This window comes from Cyprinodon variegatus, unplaced genomic scaffold (assembly GCF_000732505.1).
Source record: "Cyprinodon variegatus isolate N-32 unplaced genomic scaffold, C_variegatus-1.0 Scaffold20, whole genome shotgun sequence".
Taxonomy (NCBI): Eukaryota; Metazoa; Chordata; class Actinopteri; order Cyprinodontiformes; family Cyprinodontidae; genus Cyprinodon; species Cyprinodon variegatus.
In genome coordinates, this window is record NW_015150473.1 from 1967219 (window position 1) to 1987129 (window position 19911).

The 19911-nt window shown below is 36.6% G+C and overlaps 1 protein-coding gene across 1 annotated transcript in view; it reads right to left on the reverse strand.

Moving 5' to 3' along the window:
* Window positions 1–608: 608 nt before the first annotated feature.
* The window catches only part of pign (phosphatidylinositol glycan anchor biosynthesis class N), a 21370-nt gene continuing 2067 nt past the window's right edge, over window positions 609–19911 (reverse strand). Inside the window, exons 3-29 of the mRNA XM_015389203.1 lie at window positions 18592–18713; window positions 18386–18484; window positions 17911–18017; window positions 17186–17310; window positions 16879–17009; window positions 16673–16792; window positions 16547–16587; window positions 15404–15463; window positions 15165–15257; window positions 15009–15064; window positions 14448–14526; window positions 14122–14304; window positions 13879–14018; window positions 13400–13499; window positions 13179–13271; window positions 10617–10708; window positions 9301–9406; window positions 9101–9209; window positions 8899–9001; window positions 8700–8802; window positions 7658–7744; window positions 5974–6029; window positions 5480–5555; window positions 1932–2005; window positions 1693–1735; window positions 1514–1566; window positions 609–1407 (exon numbers count right to left, since the gene is read on the reverse strand). Of these exons, the coding sequence (XP_015244689.1) occupies window positions 1284–1407; window positions 1514–1566; window positions 1693–1735; window positions 1932–2005; window positions 5480–5555; window positions 5974–6029; window positions 7658–7744; window positions 8700–8802; window positions 8899–9001; window positions 9101–9209; window positions 9301–9406; window positions 10617–10708; window positions 13179–13271; window positions 13400–13499; window positions 13879–14018; window positions 14122–14304; window positions 14448–14526; window positions 15009–15064; window positions 15165–15257; window positions 15404–15463; window positions 16547–16587; window positions 16673–16792; window positions 16879–17009; window positions 17186–17310; window positions 17911–18017; window positions 18386–18484; window positions 18592–18713 (2575 nt within the window). The 3' untranslated portion in view covers window positions 609–1283. The remainder of the gene's footprint in view (window positions 1408–1513; window positions 1567–1692; window positions 1736–1931; window positions 2006–5479; window positions 5556–5973; window positions 6030–7657; window positions 7745–8699; window positions 8803–8898; window positions 9002–9100; window positions 9210–9300; window positions 9407–10616; window positions 10709–13178; window positions 13272–13399; window positions 13500–13878; window positions 14019–14121; window positions 14305–14447; window positions 14527–15008; window positions 15065–15164; window positions 15258–15403; window positions 15464–16546; window positions 16588–16672; window positions 16793–16878; window positions 17010–17185; window positions 17311–17910; window positions 18018–18385; window positions 18485–18591; window positions 18714–19911) is intronic.

A 19911-nucleotide genomic window follows, 5' to 3' on the forward strand; every position in this document is an offset into this window, starting at 1 on the left:
GGAGCAGACACTTGTATGACTGTATTCCTGTATACGACAGCGTAATTGTCGCTGTATGATCTGAAGCCTCATTTGGAGCTTTTAAACAGGCTTTTGAAAAACTTTTTAGAAAAGATTTTTAGAAGAAATACAATTATAGATTATTCAGTATTGTAAGAAAGCCCACAATGTTTCTGAATAAATACAGTATTGCATAAGTCAAGTTATGTTCTGTTTATGTCTCTTTCCAGGTAAGTATGAAATGTCCCATGCTCCTGAATGCACCATAGCTATCTGACGCTTGTGAATGCATCACACTGGTCTGTGAATACTGTTCTGCGCCTTTAATTTTCCGCTTAAGACAAAGCTTTGCAGTTTCCAAACTCACGTCACTATCACTGTTTATTTCTTTGGATTTATTGTTGTTCATAACACCCGTACTTTTGTAAATGAATCTGCCAAATAACCACAAAACTTTACCCTATGGCACTAGGGTAAACAAGAATAACAAAGTATTTAAAGCTGCTTTTATATTCTTTAGCCAAAAAACCAAGGGTTTTTGTTTTTTTTTGCTAAGAGGGGCTTTGTGGTATAAAAGAAACAACACCCCACAAAAAAACAACACTCTGTGGTAAATCTTGGTTTCGACATGAACAAGCTGCTTCTTTTTATCTCTGCAGTTAATCTGCCTCAGATACCTTTCAATATGACCTTCTGTTTCATTTATCTGTCATAAAAGTAGAGTTTAAATTAAACATTTCGCCTTCTAAAGCAAACTCAGTCAATCAGTGATTGATCTTAGATCAGCTTCAAAACTTAGGAGCCACATAAGTCTACCATTATAGTCTGACAGACTTCTACTGTTGTGTATTTGTAACTTACAAAAAAAAAAGAAAATAGACACAAAATGCTGTTTCCCAATGTTTTTATTTGTGTATATATTCTCTAGCTAAAACATCTATTTCCCCAAGTAAGTTCAATGAATTTTATCTTTAAAATTTAGCAAATGTGCTCTTTTTTTTGCTAATGTTTACCAAACAATTGAATATTACTGTAAGTCTGAATCCAGATCGATCCATTAAAGAGAAATATGCCTGAAAAGGAAACTGGGTACATCCATTTCAGGCTGGTATATAAACAGGACAGTCCCCTTATGTTCATCAAGCTACATTCTCTCATAAAATAACACTTCACACCTATTTCACTTTCATAAAAACAGCTACAATAAAGATGTCTAAACAAAATAAATACAAAACATTTGGCATACATAACCTACAACCTTTGACCGATAAATAAATGCATTTCTAAGGAAAGTGCATCTTAGATCTGTTCCAAAGGGCAAATCTTTTTGAGGTGAAAATGTGTGTGACCACACTTAGCAGCATCAGGAAGATTGTCATCGACATCACTATCACGTAGTGACTAATGCTGCAACCACATCGGAAAAAAGAAAAAGATGGTTAACAAGATGGTATAAATATTTCAGCGACCCAAAAATTAAAAAAGAAAAGAAAAAAAAAGGGTGTGGATTTACCTTGTGCCGATGTCCAACCAGCTTCCATAGTCTTGCACCAGGAAGAAAAAATGCTGAGGAGGAGGAAGTTAAACATTTATCACATATAACTCATTAATGTTGCTTTAGTGAGAGGAGGTACTGAAGAAATATGGCTGTAAGATGTGTGACTTGGACTGGTATTAATCAAAGTACTTTACCAGTGCCATGACATCAGATATAACCAGGACAATGAGGAACAAACTAGAAAACAAGAGGAGATAAAAGATCAGAAGGAATGAACGCATAAACATAAACCAACATTTCTGACATTTACATTAGCAAGAACCACCCATTCATTCATTCTAAATAAAGTTAATGTTGAATGATATACACCGAAACCATCAAACCACTTGATGCTACCAGTTCAACTATCTTTTTTTCTTTTTGCAGGACTTACCTTCTTGATGAGAGCTGTGTTGCAACCTGGATGGTCTCAAATGTACACATTACAATTATAAAAGGAATAATAACCTGAGGAAAAAAAAAAGACTATTTTAAAGAAACTGATATTTTTATGCATACACTGAACAAAGTTTAGAAAAGGTTTTTAGATATATAATTACTTTATATTTATGAAGGGACCAAAAAGCACATACAATTTACATTTGCATTCAACCTATTACTTTGTTAGACCTAAATAAATCCCTCAGATGTCAACCAACACAGAGTATACCTGTCTATAGTTTAATCTAAGTATTACTACTGCTGCTCTGTAAAGGCTATAGAAATGTTGCAGAGAACATCTGGGAACAATCAGCATCATTAAGAGCAAATATCAAACAGTCTGTTCTTTTTCTATTGTCTTTAAGCACCACTACTTCTCATTCCTCCATTGGTTAATTCAACAGTTTATGTTTCAGGTTCATTAGATGTTTAAGAGTTTCTAAGCTGACTAAGACTATAATGTGTCATTATGTAAAGTCTGCGTCCAGTAATGGAGCGGTCACTGTTATAGCATGCCTGGCTTGAAGTCTGAAGGAATCAGGCGTTTTAGCATAGTTTTACTTTTAAACCTTAATATAATGAAAACATATCTCCGATAAGTATTATTGCATTATGTCAAATAAAACACTATATTGCAATTCATTTTGCAAAAAAAAACATCTGTGCTTTCAAATAGTCAATAATAATAATAATCTGGCATCAAAGGGGGCCTTTTGTGATGGGACCGTTTTTATTGTTATTATTGTTTACCTAAACAATTAACGTTTTATACTTCGGGGGTTTGTGCTGGTATAAAAAAAAAAAGATATGTTTCTTATTGTTTAATGGACATTTTTTTTTTCTCTCTACACTTATTCTTGGTGTTACTCTAACCAAAGATACAGGTTTCCATTCATAAGCTGCAATCACTAGAAATATTTTTTCCCCCAGGCATGATCAAAGCTCTTGATTCATTTTGAACATTTTATTTTCAACATTTTAGAACATCCACTGGTTTTATTCTTTGTAGTTTAGTGTGCTATTTCTGTTGATCTATGTGGATGATGCCTTGTTTATCTATGATAAAACGTTGTGTAGGATTGTCATGTATTTAAATAAGCCAGGTGAGCAACAAATATTTAATGGTTACCATTGCAACAGAAGTAAAGACAGCTAGATAGTCAGATAGATGTGTTGTTGGGTGAAGTGAGGAGTTAGATAAATATGTTGGACAGCTACTGTAAAGAGCTGATAAATAAAAGGAAGTGTAATGAATGACAACTGTAGAGTGGACTGATCATATTAACTAGGACATCCAAGCAGAATTACTCTCAGATTTGTACATGATTTCATAATATAATTCTTTCAATAAACATGCCTTCAGTCAGAGCTTTAATTAACTGTTGATTATGTTAAACACCTGCGGGAAATTTGCTGGGAAGAGCCGCTTCTCAGCAACTCGAGAGTGCCTAACGGCTTTAATTAATTAAAAAAGTCAGATTAAACATGGACCAATATGGTCAAGTGTGGGATAATCTTTTATACACTGACTGCAGCATGTTCTAAACATTATTTATATCAACAAAGCTGAATATATTTAAATTCTATACATTTATCTATAGAATAAAACCATAGAATAGAATAGAATCATGCTGCACCAAGCTTTTAACATGCTTTATTAAACACCCATGATGATTGAGTGATCAATACTGGACCCAGTTCAGCACATATTTGAGTTCAATCTGTTGATAAATCTCATCATAACTGATCAGTTAACATTGGTGATCTGTGAAAATGCATTCTCTTCCACAGTATATAAATGTTTACAGCAATCTGTGGGAATTCCTAATACCTTGTTACATTCATACATTACGACTCACTTGTCGGTTTTTAGGGAGAGGAACATCAACATCCTCAACAGTGCCAGCATGCATCACACTGTGGTTTCAGATCTGATATTATTGACCCACAAATAAAGTTTCATATGAAGTGAAAGAGGTATTAGGATAGCTTCAAATCCCTGCAGTCACCATCTGTGTTGCCTATCTTCTTTGCCGCAAAAATGTGCATAAACCGTACTGAATGGGTAGGGTTGGCCAATATTATTATATTTCATTATATTGACCAAGATTAGCCATGTTTTCATTCAATAAAAATTTCCATTTGGTTTGAAGCGAATTAACCAAGCACATGAGGCATCCTAGTTGTTATTCATATTATGTTTGCACACATGGCTGTAATAAACAGGAAGTAGAGGCGGCTGTCTAGCACTGACCACTGATCAGTAACGGAAGAACGTTTTAATGAATTTGTGGCAATGGAAGAAGTTATGTCAACATATCACTTAGTAATAGTGGCTCCAGCAATGTCTAAGCGGATAATAGAACATCTAGGAAGACGACAAAAGCAGCAACACCTAATTAGTCATGAGAGGTTAAAATTTGCTACTTCAGAGCTGATTAAAAAAAACAGTTTCCATCTCCCTTGTTGCGCATCAACCCTTTTTTTGCAAAAGCCAAAAACTGTCAAGCAGGCGTAAAAGCTTTTTTGCAAATTCCAGGGAGTTTATTATTTAATGTTACCGTTTCTGTCAAGCTTTATTGATGCTCTATTTCAAAATGCGTATTAGAAAAAGTTGAATAAGATCGCATTTGTGCAAAAGTCATAAGTTTCAGGCCCAGATTTGAGCATATTCAAGCTTTATGAATGAGACCTTTGGTCTTTTTATTTACTTCTTCTTTTACATATAGAAGCAATGTTGATCATGGTTCAAGTTTGGTAAAAGATTAACGACTTCAACAAATGTCTACAGTTGCTGCATGTTCATCCATGGAGAGTCACCAATGGAAGGTCAATGACTTGACGCAATCAGCTGGCTTTCCTTAGACAGAAAACTTTTAACAAACCAGTCTGCATTATTTCTTTTAACTGTTTCCATAAAGGGCTTTGAGTTTACATGCGTTTTGATTTGGTGATATATAGGTACACTAAATTAAATGTATGTAATATAACAATGCCACAAGCATTGAATATCGGACAAAATAGGACAATCCACAATCTAAAACTGGAGGATTACAGCAACTAGAAGCCTGCCACAGCAGGCTAGTCTGCTTAAATGACAAGAATATTAACGAGAGCTTTAATCAGAGCAAAGCTATAGGGCCAATGGTAACCTTTATTTGAAAGAAGCACATGACCTTTAAAACTCTCCAATAAAAAATAGATGTAGCTATTTATAAACCAGGAAATGGGGGAGAAATGTAATTCTTATATATGCAAAGCTAGGTTAAGCACAACCCAAATGCACTACTACAATGAAAGGAGGCTCTGTATAGGGATCACAGGTGGGCTGAATATAGACACACATCACTCTCTTCAGATTGCTATTTATAAAGAACTCGTTTTCACTTTACAATTATTTTCTTTGTGTTTAAATTGTTTGAATTTAATTAACAAGCACATGCATACTATTCTGATGCTCCTAATACGACATCACATAAAACAATGACAATAATTACCTACCTTCCACATCATTAGCCCTCCCATGATAAACGGGTTGAAAACGGTGAGGAAACAATAAACTGAGGCTGGGTCAAAACTAGATAAGAGCAAAAAGAGGAAGGGTAAAGAACTAGTGACAAAGCCAGAGCTTAAAAAGAAGAAGCGATCTTGAGGGGAATACCAGACCACTGATAAACAGTTTTTCTAAAACACTTGTAGACTCTACATTCCTTTAATGCCTCCTAGTCCAAAACAATGAGACACGAGTTTCTATAAACAAAGTAAAGATCGGCATAGTCGGAAATATATTTCTACAGATTACTTTTCCACTTCCCCTAACTGAATGATCAATATCTTATCATTAAGAGAAGCCAAACTCAATGAAGTCAAGCACATAAGAACCATTCATTCAGATCAGACTACGTCACTCCACCACAAACTTTTGCATTACAACTTAATGTCATTTGAAACACAAATACATAACATATGCATGGAAAACTACAGATATGTTTTACCTGTTAATTGACGCAATGTTTCCGGTGCCAAAGAAAGCTGTAATTATAAAAAACACCTGAAGACAATGTAAAGTCAAGGAAAGAATTGAAGTAATACATATTCCTCATTAACCTGTTTTTATATAATATGTGTTAAATCATCATCTGTGTTAAAGGTTCTATACAATGCAATCCTTTCATCAAAATAATGCACAAAGTGGCATTGTGTTTCATTAATGCATGTCCAAGTAACCCTCATCAATTCTGCTCTCTAAGCAGCTGTTGCTTCCGTCCTGGAAAACTAGTGCCCATCACCGTTTTTTGTAGGACAGGGATTTCTCATCTCCTCCAGGAAGCACTTTGAATGTAGTATCCTGCTCACTAAACAACACACTCATTAGATTTGATGTTAGATAGAGCACGATCAAAATCCAAACAATGGGAGCATTCGATTTCAGAGGCTGCCTCCTCCAAGGACCCGGTCTACCTGGACTGGGTCATTTGAGGTCCGTGAAAATAAGGAGTCCAGAAGATTTTGGCTATGGACTCAAAGAGGTCCAGCTGTCTCCGGCTTTCACCGCCTGTACGCTCTGTGGCCTACAAACCGTGACAGTTGACACACAAAGCAGGCAAATAATTTATAGCAAACTTCTCACTACTGTTCTGGGTGCTAATAAAATTTTTGAGCAGCTTTGGCAGCACTACCATCATCACAATAGTCCACACATTGCAGAAATGTTGGAATCTGTGCTTAAATGTCAGCCAAACCCATTTGCAAAGGGACAGATAAAACCTTTCACTAAAGAAACATCATCCACCACATATCTGACTCAATAACCATTTAAAATAAATATTTTCATTAATTTAGGTAGGAAATATTCACATGCTTGTATTATAATAAACTCCACATACAATATTCACCACTGTTTGGCACCATTTACCTTTTTCCTCTGAACACGGAGCAGCCAGCTTGCTTGGACTCACAATGAACCACGGGATACCCAGGCTACATAGGACATACCGGACCCAGCCTCCAAAACAGGCAAAAATAAACCTGCATTTGTCGGCCGCATAACAAGGGCTGTGTCCCAACGTCCACCCTAACCCCTAAATCACTATATAGATCGGGGTCTATACAGTGGACTTAATAGTGAGCTCAGTTAACTGACCGTTCGGACAGATGATCGCTACTTTTTGCTCCCCATTGGTCACGTAACTCCGCATCCACCGAGCGGTCCCTGCGCCATCTTTGTTATTAGTTGCCGCTGTGAGGGCAAGTCCCATAATGCTTTGCTAGGAGAGCTCTCTGTACAAAGCATTCTGAGATACATCTGCTTCTCTAGTGACCATGGATGATCACTACTTTTCAAGATCCATTGGGGGAAATTTCAAGTCGATTACTTTATCAACCACTAGACATTTAGGCACTTATTTAAAATGGTTGTTCTGGTTAGGAAATAAAGCACCAGAAATCATCTAATATTTCATAACAAATAGATACTGAGTAACATCAAAGGCAGCTATTCATCATATATGAGCATATATTTGATTTTGAAAAGCTATAAAAAAGCATGATATAGGACCTTTTTAAAATAAAATAAAAACTAAGAAAGTTATCTAAATTATTAAGGGCTACATTTAACGACACAGAATCCTTATGTGGGCAGTTTTTGAACTACAAATACATGAATTATACAAAGGATACAAAAAAGTACGATCTTCTGATGTCATCCAGCTTCAGCTGTCGGATTTTGGTAATGTCAATGTTGGCTGAGAAATCAATTGTAGATAACTGGATAGAAAGGAGAAAATAAAATATAAATAATGACAATTTCTCACTGGATAAATGCAGTATCTTTAGAGGGTCTTTTCCTTTTGTCCTGGTGTTGATGTGAACATTTTGCACAAAGTAAATCTTCCTTTTGAAATCACAGTCTTTGAGGCATTGCCTTAAAATACAATCACAGAAGAGCCTCCATTTAAATGAAATGTTAAGAATTGGTTGCATCATAATCACACGGCCTTTCCCAAATTATTTAGAGGTATGATAGTAAAAATCTTATGGATAGAATTCTGTAAATTCTGACCTATATACAGGAAAGGTTTAGTGTGATTTAATTTCCAAGAGCACGTTTCTATCTATACAGGGAATGTAAACATCTGGTTTCAACTGCTGCCTGTAATTTGCTGCATTTGTCCGTCCCTCTGGCCAGACTAATCTGCCAGGTTCTGCTGTTGTATAGCATGATGCTGCCACCACCATGCTTTACTGTAGGGATGGCATTGACCTGGTGATGAGCCGTGCATGGTTTCCTCTAAACTAACTAGTAACTCACACCAAAGAGTTCAATCTTTGCCTCATCTGAGCTGAGAATCTGGTTTCTGATGTTTTAAAATTTCTTTGGGGACCTTTTGGAAATAAACGAACTTGTATTTGATCCAATTTGTGTCAACTTGGAAAATGTAGATATTACTGGGAAAATGTTGGATAAAACTTTGAAAAACAAATCGACTGGTTTAGTTTTATAGACAAGTGGTCTTTGTTGTTTTAAACAACCAAAATAGACTGACTTAGGTTACGGGTGTATTCTGTTATCCAACTACATTTTTATTCCATGTTTATATATTTAGGCCAATCAGGAAAAGGAAAACCAAAACAGTAGCTTCTGAAGACAGTAAAAAAAAAGAATGAACTAATAAACAAAAACCCAGATATTTTTACAATATATCATGCACTGTAACTCTACCTCTTGTCTTCTGGAGACACCCTGAGCGACTAAAGCTTCCTGTTCAATGTTGATCCACACAAACATTAACCAAGATAACACAGGAGGAAACAAGGCCTCTGACCTAAAAGGCAGAAAACAAAAAGATTTGTCTTATTCAGCAGATTTCCCAGAGCTCTAGAACTACACAATACCTTTGTTAAAAGTCGACTTGCCATACCCAGTGCTTAGCAGTAGGTATGTGGATGTGAGAGACAAAAATATGCTGAGGAGTCGATGGAAGAGGCGAGTTGAGCTCAGAAGAGGAACAAATATAGACGATGCTGGAAAAATAGAGCAGAGATGTAAAGGTTGACGAAAATTGAGTACAGTGACATTTCTACATATTTTCACACGTCTGCCACCTCCTTTCATCCACCTACCTAGCGTGCCCCAGCTTATTATTTGATTTAGAAGGGGCAGGCCTTGTTTCTGCTGCAGGCTGGAATGCGTGAGCGATGGTACGAATGAACACACGGCCACATGAATCATCTGTAGGGGTGTAATAAGAAATACATATTTTAGAAATTTTAAAGCCACCAAAAAGAGTCACAACCTAACACTGGAAAAACCAAACAATCACCTGACTGAGAAATTGCCGTCTGTCACTCGGAGGCATCGGTGTCCTACGCAATGATGACCAGAGGTAACAAGCTGAAGTGAAGAGGCTGAGTAGGCCGGCACAGCTCCTGAAGGAACAAATAATATGCTCTGTTTCATTTTGCATCTGCATTTAAGGTGCACAGTTCTATTTAAAATCAGCATTAAACAGCACATTTTTACATTAAATTTTCATCTTTGTTCCTAAAATAGTAATCTGAGTCTTTATGAGATAAGTGAGGGGTCTCTCATCTCCCCCGGCAAGAATGCAAAACTGATGCAGACCTGGAAATGTTGTTATTGGACTTGTAAGTATCACATGCTCTCTCTGTTATTGATACTACTGTGACTTTAGATTTAACAGATTTTTAGCATACCACTATCAGACATAGGAGAAAAGTAAATAAAAAACCTTGAGAGGCAGAATTATATTTCCCTTACTTAAAAATTACAATTTGCAGTGAATAGAATGCTGTGCACTAGTTTACAATAGGCATATATTAGATACTGTAGAATACCAGCAGCCTCTTCAGATATTTTGTTGTGATATGTGTCTTACATCTTTGAGTGTGATAGCAGCTCTCAGGTGTTGAGCATGGAGGGCAGTCAGTGTTTACAACACTGCTATTTTCAAAAGGGGGAATCCCACTAAAAAAAATACTGTGAAGTGTGAAGCCTTTACTCTAAACTAGGGATCAGAACCTGTGCTTCCATTTGTCCACTTGCCAACTTTCAATCTTTTTTGGTATGGTAGTTGTTTTCTTTTATTGTAAGCGTTATGTTAACAGGGCAGGATTCTGTTAAACGCTATGTGCAGTGACTCAAAAATATCAGACTATTAATAAACTCTTAAAATCATACGCTCACTCCAACCACTAAACCGGAACTTCTGAATTGAATAGCACCTGAATGGACCAGAATTTTAAAAACCTTCCCTTTTCAGGGTCTCAGTGTGCAAAGGAAAAGCTCATCAAGCCTCTACCTTAAAGCAGAAGAAAAAAAAATAGTGCAATTATTAACCCTATTTTTACTTTATTTCTGCTTACTTCTACAGAAGTCATGCTGCTTAAACATTTTTATGAAGAAAACAAGTAATTATTCATAGCCACCATATCTTATGTCTTGAATTAAAATTCTTATTTTTATTGTGACCTATCAGAAGCTACTAATGTTTAATTCCAAGTGTTCATACTGAGTAAAAATAAAAACCGACAACCTCTTTTTTTGTGCGTGTAACAAGCAACTGATTTCTGAATGTATTGCTGATAGAATCAAGCAGAAAATAAAGGAAGTACTCACACCAGCTGTAGGTTAGGCTCTCTACCCACAACTGGCAACAGGGGGAAAACGGCCAAGCACAGGCAGCCCAGAACCCAGCTAACTGAACGGAGCTGCACAGGAAAACAGACAAAGATAACCACGGCAGTGGTTACTGGGGGTTTAAGCAGACAGCAAGAATTTGTTTAAACATATGAGCTAATCAAGCAAAACTGAAACACAAAACACTAGAGTGGATACATTACTTCCTAGATTAGGTAAAGTTGAACCTTTACATTTTTAAAGAGACAGTGTTTGTTGTTTATAACATTTAAGGCTCAAGTTCCTAATTCCTTATAATAGTTAAATATAAAAATCCTATTTTGCTTATGGTGCTACAGATTTTCTGAGACATTTTCATTTATTTTGTTCATTTCAATTAGAAATAACTAGACCAGGCATGCCAGAAGTCGGTCCTCGAGGGCCGCTGTCCTGCAGGTTTTAGAGGTTTCTCTGCTTTAGCACAGCTGATTCTGATGATTGCAGTTCAGCAAAAGCCTGTTAATCAGCTATCAATGTAAATCAGCTTTGCTGAAGCAGGGAAACCTCTAAAACCTGCAGGACAGCGGCCCTCGAGGACCGACTTTGGGCATGCCTGAACTAGACATTATTGTAGTTTTTCTGAAAATGTTTCCACACTTATCTAATCTTTGTCAATTCTGTCGGGTCGCTTTAGAGTCAAGTAGCAACTTGTAGTTGGAGCGCTGATGTTATTAAGCACCTGAAAACCCATCCTCTTTAGCATAGTCGAGGTCAGATGCAAATCAATGACACACTGGTCATTTTCCGGGGTCGTTAGAGTCTGTTTGGGTTCTGTGTTTAATCATTTGAACCATGATAAGGATATTAGTGTAACCTCTCCAGAATGAGTTATAGGACAGCTTTTGTTTCAGGAAAACTGAGCGACAGTCCTGTTGCCGTTGTTTTAAGCCTGCTTGGTGGAGGCCATGACTAGCATGACTGAGAATTTGCGCAGGGGAGATACTTTTCTGTTTAAAAACAAAATTTTTTACAAAACTTTAGATGCCTTATATATGACCTGAAATTTATTAAAGGGAAGACTGCTGTTAAATTGATTGCCACTAGAGGCCAAGGTCCTGTTGCTGTGCAGCAATATTCTGGGATTTGCTCTAATCAAAAATTAAGTTGCGCATTAGATATCATAATCTGAACCAGATTTATTGTAAAGTAGCTTTGCACTTACAAGGAATTTGACTTGGTGTTGATGGTGTAGACAAATTAGATAGATATACAGAATATATAGCTATATATATTATAAAACATACAAGATACAATATAGAGTATATAGCCATATTCTATTTACACAGTAGATTTTGCGTTAATGTAACGCAGAAGGTCTGAAGATCCTACGCTGGTGTAGCTTATAGATCCTGAAGAGGCAGCGTCAGTGTCAGGGGGTCTCTGGGGCTTGTTGATAAGGCTAGCAGCGGATGGGAAGAAACCGTTCTTATGGCGTAAAAAATATGAACTCCTCTTTCCTAAGAATAATGTTCAAGAAATATTGTGGATTTTCAGCCATATTCTTTGCAGAGAGGCTCTCTCCTGCCAACCCTTCCAAACCACACCTTATGATTCTTATAAAAATTCTATTGTTTTTTTTTTTTCATTTTTTGTTGCATGTTTTGTCAGAATAAGCCTGCAGAGTCAGAGATGTAGAAGTTTTGTCTTTGTAGTCCAACTCTAAGAATACTGCTAGTTAACTCAAATGTTATCCACTAGTTGATAACCATTGTCACAGCAGAATACTAGACTTCATATTGTTAGGAAATACACTTGCAACCTTTTAAAAGATTGATGGGCACCAAGAAATGCTTCTCTAAGATCACTATAATTCAGCCTTGTCTTTATGAAAATAAACACATTTTTGCCAGCAAACCACTTTTGTAGAGTTGGTTACATTTAATGATCATTTAATCATGTGCATTTGTTGTAACAGCAGCCGACTCTGCTTCACCCCTTAATTCCTTTGGAGGAAGCAAAGATTTGCTTTATTTGTTAAACACTGGATTTGTGTCCTGGCTTCGTTTTTGTTTAACAAATAAACTCAGCAGGAGAACCGATCAGTCATCTGTAAACTTGAGGTTAGACATGAGTCATTTTAGAACCTGGGAAAGACCAGAACGTATTTATTATTTGCATGTAAAAAAAATATTTTAAAAAGCTACAAAGAAAAGAGGCTGCACTCAACTGAAGTTTTCCCTATTTAATTTATTTCAAATCCCAAGTGAAAATAATAATAAAAATATAGATGTTGATTTACTATCATTCATACCCATCTAACAATCTAGGGATTTTCTGAGAAATTAAAATCCTTGAACATATTTTGGTTTAAAAAAATAGAGGAGGTGATGACAGTTTTAATCTGTAAACAGCCTGGCAACCCAGATCATGCTGTGATCTACCAGATTGTTTATCTGCTTGTTTATCTACCAGAAATCCTCTTAGATAGCATTACTATAACATCACCAAATCACCCACTTTTAAAGGTCCACTTTGAATGTAGGAATGCTGTTTATTAGTTACCTTGGCCTTGCCAAAAAGTCCTGAAAGGAGCGGCCAGAGGGAAAGGAAAGCCAGGCCTACAGTCAGCATAGCGCGATGAAAGAAACTCACCACCTGGGGGCAGCAAATGACAAACAGTCATCTGAGATACAGAATGTGGTGAGATCAGACACATCAAATCCATGCTTTGGTAAATGACTGTACAAATGTGGGTTAGACAAAAACAATTTAAAGTCACATACAAGCAGCTCGATCCCAAAGGCCACCAGCACAAAATAGCCGAAACATTTCCAGAGTGGCAGGGAGGGAGCTGATCGGATCAGATCTGACAGGGCTCCTGACCTACAGGATGGAAAAAAACAACAACATACATTTAAAAAGTGTAGAAAAAACAGAAAATCTGAATATCCATAGCTATTTAGAGAGGCTTGAAAAAAAAAAAAAAAAAAAAAAAAACCTAAAAGGACTCAAGTGTCTTTCAAAAAAAAGAAAGTTAAAAACAATCCACTGGACTCTGTTTCCAAGTTTGAAGACGTTTTGCTTCCAGTGGATTGTTTTAAACTTTCTTTTTTTTGGAATGACTATCACCTCTTCACCAACATATTACTCAAATGACACAAAAAAAGGTGTATTTTGGCATCTTGTGTGATTACTCAAAACTTTTTAATGTAGATCATACAGAAAATTTCTACATCTTATACATAATATATTGTATACTTACTCCTTTAAAACAGAGTACCAAACAGGAATAGGCAACAGGCAGTATATATAGTACGTAATGGGACTTCTCTGGATAAGCAGGAACACAGTGATCACCAGAGCCAGTGTAACACAAAACCTGGCCAAATTCTGACTGGGATTCTATACAGATAAGAGAAACACAGGTTTAACAAGACAGGCAACATGTGCAAACCTGTTTTTTTTTTTTTTTTGTGAAAGTGGGGCTACTGTCCGCTGTCCCTACCTGTTTAGCAAGATTAGGATGACGAATCAGGCTGGCGTGAGTTCTCAGTATAACCAAGATGACATATGAGGTCCAGCCTATAAATCCCAGCACCACACTGCAACCCAGGAAGAACCTGTCATAGGTGTGGTAGTAGACCAGGCCTTCTAAAGAGAGGGCTATTAGAGACTGGCACAAAGAGATCTGACAAGAGATGGAATATATATATGAGGAAATCAAATGGATTGCTTTTGTACCCAAGACCAGAAAAGGGAACATTGATAACCACTTAAAAACCAAACAAAAAAATTTATTTTACAGCAGTTTACCATTTCCTTGATACTTACAGCCTCATTATACTTCTCTAACTGAATCAGTATCCGGGCCTTGTGAGTAAACTCTTCTTGCTTTGACTCAGTCAAGAGTCTGGAGAAAAAAAAAATCTCATAAAAAAAACATAAATAAATGACTAACCTGTTTAATTTAAAGGTATAGTGGAAGATTTTTGCTAATTTTCTGAAAAGATCCACCCTATCCAATTAAAAAATAATGCACATGCACAACCCTGTAGCTCCCGAGAGGGAACACCTATTAAACACGCGCAAGAGCATGCACGAGCCCATTTCTCCTCGTGCATGCTCTGTTTAAAAGTTGCTTTTTACATCACTCATACAGGCTTACTTTCCAAAAGAAGATTTGCAGTTTTTCCACTATGTCAGACTCACCAGCATTAAATGAAAATGGGGACGAGGATGTAGGACGGCTTTACATAAACATATCACAAGAATGATTGACAATTAGGAGGACCACTTATTTTGATGATCCACCTTGAAAAAAAACATCCTCCACTATACCTTTAAGGTGAAAACAAGTTAACCCCTAACGTCTTCTATATGTGCTGTACTCACTGGTATGGTGTGAACAGAAAAGACAAGGTTGTCTCTTTTTTCTGGGTCATTTTCACCTATTTAAGAACAAACAAATCTAATCAATAACTGTGTTATAAAAGTAATATAATGTGTGACATGCCTGCCACCAAACAGCAGAAATGCATTCTGCGATACCTTGAATTGCTCCAGTACTTGAATAGCATTAGTGTACATGCTTTCAGCCTTGAACTGGTCGCTGTTGTTGAGGTAGAGGAGAGGAATCACACCCTGTGTACACACAAGAACAAAAACAAGCCGCTTTTGCAATTGAAAATCAGAACGAAGGTAGTTTCAAAACACTGCCCTACATTAATAAAGTATTTATTTAAGTGTTAGGAATTTTGTCTTTTTCTTCTGATTATTTACTGACTTACAACAGAGTTAACTGGAATGGGCAAACCAAGGAGAGAAGCCATTAGTGGAGCAATATCGGCCTGAAATGAAACCAAAACAAAACTTCACTCAGTGACCTTCAAATACATTCAGATAAATATAACTTTTGCAGTTCCGTTGAATTAAAGCTACTGATATTTATATATTATAATGGAGCTTTGCGAGACAGACCAACACAAAATTACACATCCCTGCAAAGCGGGAGGTTAATGACATGGTTTTTGAAAATCTGAAAATGGCATGCTTTGAATTCAGACTGAATGGGTGGTTTGCCTAAACAGAAGTCTTCATATGTCGAAATATTTTAAGCCCCAAATTATAAATAAACTTATAATTTGGACTTAAGCTGGAACATTTGAACACATAAATATGCTTCCATGGAAACCTTTCTGCTGTAGCTCTGGCTGTAAATTAATACTTGGTCATTTTCCTGCCTCATCACTGTGTCTACTGCAGCATCCAACAGTATGTTTCCTATATATTTACTGCCATCCGTTACTGCTTAAATTCTTTCCAACTTTCCTGACCCTACTCAGGAAAGCATTCCCACCGCATGATGCTGCTACGACCACCACCATGTTTTGGTCCGAGGGAGATGTGCAGAGTTAGATTGGCTTTTGGCAACTTCTCATTTAATGACGCTTTCCTTGCTTTTTAGCTTAGGTAGACAGTAAAACCAAATGCGGCCCATAGCTGTTATGCATATACAGTTACAGATAATGGGTTGGATAGCTGTTCAACTGCTTTAAGAATATTTTTTCTTTTTTTTTTTTTATCTTGGGTACATATATTACTTACTAAAAAAATTAAATTTAAAATTAAAACTCCATAATGGAGTTTATTCCCTAATATTTTGCAATGATGATTACATTACATTAAATACAGGTGGACCCTACTTACCAATTAGGTGAGATCTGATAGCAATTGGTTGCACTTTAGTTTAGTTGCAAGTAAAAGAGGTTTGTTGTGATTGTTATTTGAAAAGAAAACCTTTCAAAATATTCCTCTTACTTTGCAGCAAAGAGCTGAACTGTATAGGCTGCTCACCAAAAAACACTTAAAGAGGTATGAACACATTGTCCAGACACTGACTAATGATAGGCATATTTCACATATTATCTTACCTGATTTACATCAGCTCTACGGATATGCTCCAAGTTCCAATCTAAAAAAGTAACCAAAACAAATAAATAAATTAGCTGAAATTGGATCAGCCAAAAGGTTAAACATTGAGAATAAACTAAGCTCACCTTTTAAGTACCCATCTTCATAGGGCTGGGATGCAGTGACTCTCTGGGCCTTGTTAACTCCAGCTCCCCAAACCACTAAAGGTGTGAGTGTTTCTGAAGGATGGCCTGCACCGTGGGACCCTACAGGTGGAAGAGTGCAGCAAATAAATACCGATTTGTATGCTTATGTGACAGACCACAACACTAAACCTAAAGAAAACTCTTACCCCAGTTTGTCATGCCATGATCGGAGGTGAACACATAGGCAGTTCTGCCATCATGGCCAAAAAAGTCCTCCATCAAGGACACAATCTCAGCTACACCAGTGTCTACCAAGGCAATGTTGTCCAGGTACTCCCTAAAGACAAAAAGAGTCAAAGAAAACGATTATGCTTCATCGGAGATTGCTTATTTACAAACAAACAAACAAACAAAAAATAATAATAAAAAAAATATATATATGCAAAAATATATTTTTTAAAGTACTTCTAAAGGCAAGAAGAGAAACATCCCAACTCAATAGAACCTACTTACCGTGACATCGGCCTATGAGCATGTCCATTAGTGTCAATGCCAAGCAGATGCAGAAAGAGTATATTTTTATCCTCAAGCAGAGTGGATTTCAGGGTGGAATTAGACTTTGCAGCTTGAAAGAAGGACTGTCACAAAGTTTAAGCATAAACATAATTAGGAGAAGGGGTATGTAAAACAGGTTTCACTTCTTCATACCCCTTTTCAGACGATTTACATGAATTAATAAACAAGAATTGTATATGAATCAATAATCACTGTCAGATCTTAGACTACACATACTGGCAAGTTTATTAAGTGGAAAATTGTGTTTATTTTATAGCTTCTGTCTATGTTCAAATGAATTTAAAATTATTTTGAACTGAAAACTTAATTTATTTTAATGTTCAACCTGTAAACAATCACTTTGTTATGTGGTACATGGTTGTTTGTTTCAAATATTTTCTGAAACTGATTTATCTATTATTATTTTTATAATGTGTTGTTGTCTGAAATAAATTAAATTCAGTCATTCATTTATTCATTCTAGGAATGCTAGACTTCTTATCAAAAAGAAAAGCATACAGTGCAACAGGCACTGTGACGTATACTCTTGCTATTATAAGTGACCCCCTATTTTGCTACAAAAAAATATATCTTATTTAACCACAAAGATTACTGACTGACTCATTCAATTGTTACATCAATTACAACAGTCATTTCAGCTGTCAATATTTCTGCCGCCGTACTTTGACTTGAGAAAAAACCCAGCTGTCCAGCCTGGAAGCATCTTTGGAAGCAAAGTCCTCGTCTTCAGCTGGGTATGTGTGGGTATAAACGTGGTCCCCAGTTGCACCTATAAGCACCCAAAACACCACTTATTTATTTTTTTGCCAAAAAAGTTACTGTCAAACGATCCAGACAGTGATGAAAAGAACCATCTCTAATGCAAGTGAACATAACAGTAAACGTAAAATTATCAATGAGTTGAAAATAAAAGTTTAGTACTAAATATTTTCAAATCAAAGATAGAAGACATGATCTAAATGTAAATAGACCTAAAAAGCTTTTTGTTTTGTTTTTATCTCTGAGATGACAGGATAACAAATAAAGTTAAATAAATATTTTTCATCGCCAGTTTTCTCATTTTAAAACTTATTCTGACTTTCTAGCTGATAAAATAATCCACACTTTTCCAGACATACAAGGAACCCTATTACCTACCTTTGGCAAACATTGGGAGGATGTCTGGGCTCCCCCAGCACCAGGTGTTTCTGCTCTCATTAAACACTGAATCAAACTCCACCGGATTCTCCTTCCAACCTGAAAATATGTAAAATAAAATGCAAAATATTATCACAAAGAAAAAATACTGACATTCTAAAAACTTGAATCAAAGGAGGATGAGGAAAATCAAAACATGCACTTACCTTTAGCGACTGCACTGACATCCTCATAAAAGCCTGCTATTAGAGCAACATGACCAGGCCGCGACTCGGTAGGCACATGTGTGTGAGAGACGCCCCAGGTGCCACTCTCCTCAATTATAGATCTAAAGATAAAAACAAGATTAATCCATCCATTCATTTTCCATCACGGGGACGCAAGGGGTGCTGGTGCCTATCTACAGCTGTCTACGGGCGAGAGGCGGGGTACACCATGGACAGGCTGCCAGTCTATAGCAGGGCAACACTGAGGCAAACATGACAAACAACCATCCACACACACACTCACACCCAGCCCCATAACCAGCATTGAGAAAACCGAGGTCATTTCCTCTGTATTTTCTTGTTTTTTTTTTTTATTCAGAGAAATGTCAATATGATGAAAATTGTTCTGACTTTAATTGGTGTAAAGATCAGCATGCATTCTCATTTGTTTTTTTGTTTTTTTTTTAAGTCCACAATCACCTTATAAAATCACGTTATTTTAAAACTAAGCGGAAATTGCATCCGAAATTGCATTCTATCATATCATGCAGCTCCTTTGCGAAAGCCAGCCACTCACGTTCTGAACACTACGACATAGTATAGGCTACCAGTTTTTAGGTGGTGGAATCTGGAAATGTAGAAATCTACACTGAAACAAACTAAACTCAGCTTTGGAAAGCCAACAGGTCAGGGGAAAAGAAAGAGAGAAGGAGATGAGTTCATTTCGCCAGTAAATATATCAGTCAAAGCATGGCTATGCATAGGATGCTCATCGTCCTCAGCAAGCATTTCAATTAACTGTCACTAAGATTTCATTTTACCGTCGGAGCTTACTTAAAACTATTGATGCACACGGGACAAAATAATAGAATGAAATAGTATTACATTTTTATTGAGTGAGCTTAGTTGTGTTGCTCATGGTGCATTATGAAGAATACAGATTTCTGCTTCAGCTATTTTAAAACTATTGATGCACATGGGGAAACATAATGTAGCCTAGGCCTAATCAAACAGCCCATGCACAACATTGTTTTTAAGGTTAGTTAGTTGTGTTGCTCATGGTGCATTATAAACAGTGTTGGGCACGTTACTTTGAAAAAGTAATTAGTTATAGTTACTAGTTACTTCTCCCCAAAAGTAACTGAGTTACTAACTGAGTTACTCCACAATAAAAGTAACTAGTTACTAGTAAAAGTAACTATTGCGTTACTTTTGCGTTTCTCGCCCCCCTAACCCTCACCAGCCAGCCCCCACCTTCTCGCCGTGTGTTTCCAAAGCCAGCTGAATAGAGCGGACGACAAAGACAAGAACCTGCAGAGA